Below are 6,350 nucleotides of genomic sequence, written 5' to 3'. Positions count from 1 at the left end.
CCTTTAAGGATAAGGATTATTTTCTTTTATATTTTGTTAGTGAATTGTTTTACATCTTCTCTTTATGTTGTTTAGCAGCTAGTGATATATATATATATATATATATGTATATATATATATATATATATATATCTCACTATTCTGAGCTAGATCAAGAACTCTAATTTCAGTCTTAGAGATTTAGTGTTGAAGGTTGATTAGCTCTTCTGTCTGATTTTTTTTTTTTTTCACCGACAAGGACAGAGCAGTCTTGCCTGACTGGCACAGAACATCTATATATGTGCAGGAGTCTTCTGCGTGTCACATCACAAATGGGTAATAAACGAAATTAAAAGAGATTTGAAGATTTAAAAAGTCATCTGCACATTCTCTAACAGTGAGTCACAGACAGTTTCCTACAGTTATTTCTTTGTGGTAAAACCCAATGGACAACTTTTCTGGTTTAAAATCTGTCTCCTACAATGTAGAGTGCTGATGTTCTCTGTTGCCTCAGAATAAAGTTCTTCTGCTTCATTTCCAAACCTAGTTAAAAAAAAATACAGAAGGTTAAAATCTACTCCAAATAGAACTATAAATCCTAAGAAACATTATTTTCTGGCATCCAGTTCTCTTTTCTTTTTAACTGTCATCTGCCCAGATTTAACTATTTAATTTATTGTGATAAATACATCTATTGAAATGCAAGAAAATCTCGAAGAATGGAATGAATTTCTAAGTATATGTTTGGCCTTTTATGAGAGCTGTAGTCTCTCGTCTATTAAAGCCCAAGCCGAGAAGCTAGCAGACATTCGGACCGTGAGGAAGGGCATTCTTCCTAAACAAGTGTATTTTCTGCTCCAACCTTCAAAGTAACATTTTCAGCTAGATGGCCTCCTGGTCGAATACATAATTTGCTTCTTGCATTCTCGGCTTAGTTGAAATATAGAGGACCGAACGTCCAGCAGGCCAAAGTATAAACTCACCATTTATCTATTAAAGTCATATTTAATGAAAATGAAGAGAAATTATTGCCCAACTCTCTCTTTCTCTCATTACAATTCCTTAAGAACTTTGCCGGGCACATTATCTCGTAGACATCATGATCAAATGTTATTGTTTGCTTTATTATCTCAGTTGGATGGTTGGCTAGTCTAGGATGAAATAGGTTGGAGGCAATCCTCTCAGCCCAGAAGTCTGAATGAGGTTCCCATTCAAATGATCCTGATTGTTTGGGGGTGGGGCGGGTGATTAGTAAACCAACTGAGCTTACACTGCATAGTAAGCGTCTGGATGCAGCACATTTACATCTAACAAGAGACCCCAGAAAACGTGTGTGTGTTTCTTAAACCTTATGTTGCGAACAAAAGGCTATCTCAGCCACAGACAATCAGCACGGCACTGCTCCCTGGGATGCGAGCCACACACTCAACTGCACATTTCATTCTTCCTTAGCTCCCAGCACCACAAAGCCCCGACTCTCTTCCTTCTCCTGGGTCCCCAGATTGCTCCATAGCGGGGGGCTGGGAAAACTGAAGCCCCAGGTCTTTGCGTGCGCACCAGCAGCCCTCACCGAGGGCCCCCGGGCGCTGCTCTCCCCTGCCCGAGCCGCCTGGGGGAGGTAGGGAGGGGAGCTGAGGGAGCTCCAGAGGGGACCGCACACCTAGACACTTAGGGTTTTTATTTATTCCCGGGGAGGTGGCGGCGGCGAAGTAGGTTCAAGCTGATCTGCCTCCCCAACTTGCCTCTCCCCAGATAAAGTGATTTTCTGACTGCTGCGGGGGCCTCGGGCACCTGGGACATCCCGGCTCCGCGTCAGGGTCCCCGTCCCGTACGCACAGCGGCGGGGAGGGCTGGCGGGGCTACGCTGGTGACTGGAGGGCCGGGGAGGGGCCCTCAGGGGAGCGCGATCGCGGGTGGACAGTGGGGCTCGCTTCCCCCGGGGGCGTCGCTCCCCGCGCGCGGGCTGGGCCGGGCTCCGCGTCCCCGCGCGCCGGCATGACCTCGGGGCCCCCTCCGGGCCGCGGGAGCGCGGTTGTGAGGCTGGGCGGCCGCCGAGGCCCGGGCCGTGTAACATGACCCGGCGGCCGGCCATTGCGCCCTCCCTGTCCGCCCGCGGCCGGGCGCCGCTCGCCGCCTCCCGCCTCCGCTCCCCCTGCAGCCCCGGCCCGCGCCGCTGCTCCCTCCCGGGGCTCCCGGCCCGCCGCGCTCCAACGCCCGCCTCTCGCCACTGCCTCCCGACGCCCGGCCGCGCGGCAGCCTGCGTCTCTTTCTCCCTCTCTCCTTTGAAAACTGATCTTTGGCTCTTAGTGTGAAAGTGATTTGAATTTGGCTCGGCGGCGCTCTGCGCCTGCGCTCAGCCTCTGGCATGCTGGCTCCTTCCAAGCAGCTGTTTTGGGTTTGAAATTCCAACATGGCAGAGGCTGCAGTCCGTCTTCCCTTCAAAAACTTGGAATGATTTCAAATCATAGGCACCTTCACTTAACCCTAGCTTCCATTCATCAGCAAACACATCGGATCGATGCTACGCTAACCTATCGGGAGCTCGCTCTGCGCGTCCAGGTAAGGAGAGCTTCGTAGTTTTTTACCATCTGTTTAAATTTTTTGTTTTTGTTTTATTTTTAAAGAACATAGATAGATCCAAGACCTGTAGTGAGAAGAGGTCTCTGAGTTGTGCCGTAAACAGTAAATTTAATTTGCATTCGTTTCTATTCTGTACACCAACCTGCTGTCTAATTTCCCCTTACAAAGTAGACCTGAAACATTATGATGCATATTTCTGCAGCTTAATCATTGTAACAATAGTATGGGATTAAGAGTTCGTGACTGCAAGAATCTCGCTTTTCCGCGATATTGGGCTTACTCACTACTATCTTTTTACCTCAAAAAATAAAAAATAAGAAAGCGGAGACATAGGGTGGGGCTAGACTTTCTTCGGGAACTAACTTCTAAGTAAATAAGAAGTGTAAATAAGAATCTTGCACACACACAAAAAGTTGAGGTTAAATTACAATCTCGTGGCTGGGGCATCGAGAAAAATGTCAGAGGATCGGTTGCAGAAAACTGTAAGCACATCATGAGGGAGGGGGTACAGCGTGGTGGGCGTATTGTTGGCAAGGAACGGGAGAGAAAGATGTATAATTTAATGGTATATACAATCCACTGATCCTATTACCGTCCTCCCCGGAGCTCTTGTTAGTTTCAATGGGAGTGAGTGAAATTGACATGGACTTGCATTCCTGGTCATGTGCTTTTTTTCCTTTCTTTCTTCTCCTGTGATCTGAGATCCCCTTTTTGTTGATGTTGCTTTCCCCCTTAATTATATGCATGTAGGTTAAATGAATACCTGACGAAAGGGCCCACGTTTCAAGGCAGTGACATTTGATAGCTGAGAGGAAAAGTGGCTTTAATGAAAAGCAACCTTTGGAATTCCTGCTTGTGAGAAATCCAATTCAGCTTTTTGTGCTACCAGCAAGAAATGATCAGTAGCACCAGTGTTTATGGTATGTCAGTTTTGGAATTTACTTCCTTTGCATTTAAATAGGGAAGACAAATTAAATAGCATGATAAAAACCATTGAGACTGCTTGGGAACCAGATGCTCACGATGTCCAATTCTTTTTTAAACATGTCTCTATCTGTTTATTTTAATATGTCACTGTGCTTTTTTTTTTTCGTATTTGCTTTGACTTGTTTATGCATTTCAGTTTTTATTAATATGTTATTTGTGGACACTTTCATTGGTTTTAGCTCTAATCTTGAAGTTGCATGTTTCTATGAATGCTCTCAACAGGGGTGAAGTCAAATGGTATGTAAATTAGTTAAACTCAGGGTGGGATTTTTTTTGTTTGTTTGTTTGTTTTTGGTTGGGGGGTGGCTGGGTGGAGAGGGTGGGAGTGTGGGGCAAAGACCGCTAAGTGATAAAAGTATTTATACATATATATGTGTACACACAGGACTGGATGGAATTTTTCTTTTCCTTTCCCCCCCCCCCCCAACCTTTTAATGGAATTTGACTGTTTGCTCCCTTGATTGCACTAATCGGTTCTTCTGTGTGGATTTTCCACCGTTTGGGTGAGTGGGTGAAGGCATATCTTTTACATAAAAAGATATGTAATGTATATTTTTGATCACTCCAGTCTTTAACATCTTGTAAGAAACATTGCTAGTTTTCTCTCTCTTTTTTCCCCCTCTTACCATTTACTTGTCTGTCTGTCAGAGCTTTTTACTTTTAACCTGTGATAGAATTAAATAATCAGGCACTGAAAATGACTTTATTTGAAATCACTCTTTCTTCTTTCTTTCTTTCTTTTTCTTTCTTTCTTTCTTTCTTAAAGTCAGTTAAATGGAGTGAGAGGGGTTTTCAATAGCTCTAGTGGCTGTGCTGTGGGTACACTTTGTGATATTCAATTAAGTCTAAGAGGGACAACAACAACAAGAAGATGGGAAAGTATTTTGCATGACCAAAGAATATGTGCACTTTTAAACTGATTCTTGTTGTTGGTCCATTTTCCCCCATGCTAGGGGTTTCTTTTGAAAAGAGGGGAATCAGGAAAGAGGGATAAAAGAGATGAGAAGGGTCAAAGCTGACAGGCTTCTGTAGTGTGGCCCTGGCCAGTGCTTTCTCATAACACAAATGAGAATACTGGGGAAGGACTTCAGGACCGGAGGAGCGACATGCACTTTGCCTGGGTTCTGCTGACTATGGGACTAAACACACACTGCACTTGCAGGATAGGAAGGATTTGATTGGATTTTGCATTTGGAACTTGTTGACTTTGAAGCGATCAATAAGAAGACTGTTTATTTTAGATGCACATAATTTGCCCTGAGAAATGTTTTAAGGAGAAGAGAGCACAGCTTTTTTTTTTTTTTTTTCTTTTCCCCTGGAGCTGTCGGAGCGAATGGGATTGCCAGATGGGCGATTTCCCTCTGTGATGTTAAAGCTGTAATATATATTCAGAGCAGATTGGGCTGCTGCCTGTGATCAGGAGGATATTACATTTATAAATTTTAAATCGGACCTCGGACAATGTGCTGAGAGCAGAAATTGGGTGGTTTGACCGTTCACCGTATTGATACTTAAACGTGGTTTCTGGATAGTAGTAATATCCATTATTGCAATAATCAGTAAAAACACGCACAGGCAACAGTACCTTCAGAGGCATGTGACAGAAAATTTAAGTATGTTAATTGTTCCTAGACTAGCTTTTGCTTACTATTAAGTAATATTCACATGATTTTTTTCTCTGTGTGTTTAAATGCTGGATGTGTGCAAATGATGTTTAGAAGTCTTGTTATCATTTACTGGAAACTGAGTGTGTGTGTGTGTGTGTGTGTGTTTGTGTGTGTACATATACATGTATGTGTCTAGAAAGTACACATGTGAATATACATTAAAGGGCACGAGTGGTTTCTATTTTCTCTCACTTTGATTGTTTTTAGATTCTGTATTATTTTCTTTTATCTCAAATGTGTGGCCTAAAGGAACCAGAGCCAGAAACCTAAAAGGCTACAAAGTGGGCAAGTGCCCACACTCCACAGCTCTGCTGCTGCAAATTAAAAGTGTGTTGTGGTCAGGAAATGAAAGCTACAATGTCTCTTTTGAACAAGTCGTTTATCAAGAGAAACATCTATCAGGGACTGCCTTGTCACATTGATCCTCTAAAAGTTAGGTCCGAGGTGGAAGCTGCTTTGATGTTTTTGATCCTAAATTTAATACAACAGGGGAGAGGGGGAAAAAAGATATTTTGAGAAATATAGATTAGAAAAAATGTTTCCTGGAACCAACAAGATCTGTTTGTTAGTATGTTAGTATTGTACTGTGTGTGAAGTTTTCTAGTCATCACAATCGGTAAAGGCTTCAGAGGGAAATCTCAGGCTTTATAAATTGAAGGTTGTTCAATTATATATTTATAATATCTTCAGTAATGGGTACTGATTCTTCTTGATTGATATGGGCATTTTTCAAAGAGATTGCAAGGAAAATTATTTTGAAAGAGTGTTGGGAATAATGCTCAGAGTCAGCAGTTTTCATTCATTTGAATATTGAGTTCTTTCTTCTTTTTATTCTGGCTTCTGGTTTGCATTGTAATCATGACAAATTAACTTTTATTTGGCAAAACACTCATTTTTTTTCCTTTTAAACTCTGGCCTAAAATGTGTTTGAATGTACCATTGGTATTGTGTATTAATTTTACATGTGATTGGTTATCAATATAAACTACAGATTTGAGTCCTTTGGAGTCTCAGTTTGGAGTCTCAAGGATACCACATTAAATGTGACACATTTTCCTGAACACAGTGCATGCATTATACAAAATTTAAAACCATTGTTAAAACAATGACCCGTTTCTCTCCAAAATATTTTGTAAA

At 42.4% G+C, this 6,350-nt stretch overlaps 1 protein-coding gene across 3 annotated transcripts in view; it reads left to right on the top strand.

The window, feature by feature from the left end:
- Positions 1-2,006: 2,006 nt before the first annotated feature.
- The window catches only part of Fign (fidgetin, microtubule severing factor), a 124,805-nt gene continuing 120,461 nt past the window's right edge, over positions 2,007-6,350 (top strand). The window contains exons 1-2 of one of the 3 annotated variants that reach the window (XR_007977868.1): positions 2,007-2,538; positions 3,310-3,479. Coding sequence is in view for 1 of the 3 variants with exons in the window: in XM_052182579.1 (XP_052038539.1) it covers positions 3,455-3,479 (25 nt within the window). In the remaining 2 variants the exon portion in view is untranslated. The remainder of the gene's footprint in view (positions 2,539-3,309; positions 3,480-6,350) is intronic. The other 2 variants (XM_052182579.1, XM_052182580.1) reach the window with 2 other exon arrangements.

The sequence above is a fragment of the Apodemus sylvaticus genome, chromosome 5 (assembly GCF_947179515.1).
Source record: "Apodemus sylvaticus chromosome 5, mApoSyl1.1, whole genome shotgun sequence".
Lineage (NCBI taxonomy): Eukaryota > Metazoa > Chordata > Mammalia > Rodentia > Muridae > Apodemus > Apodemus sylvaticus.
Note: the sequence above shows the minus strand (reverse complement) of the source record. Positions and strands in the feature narration are given on the sequence as shown.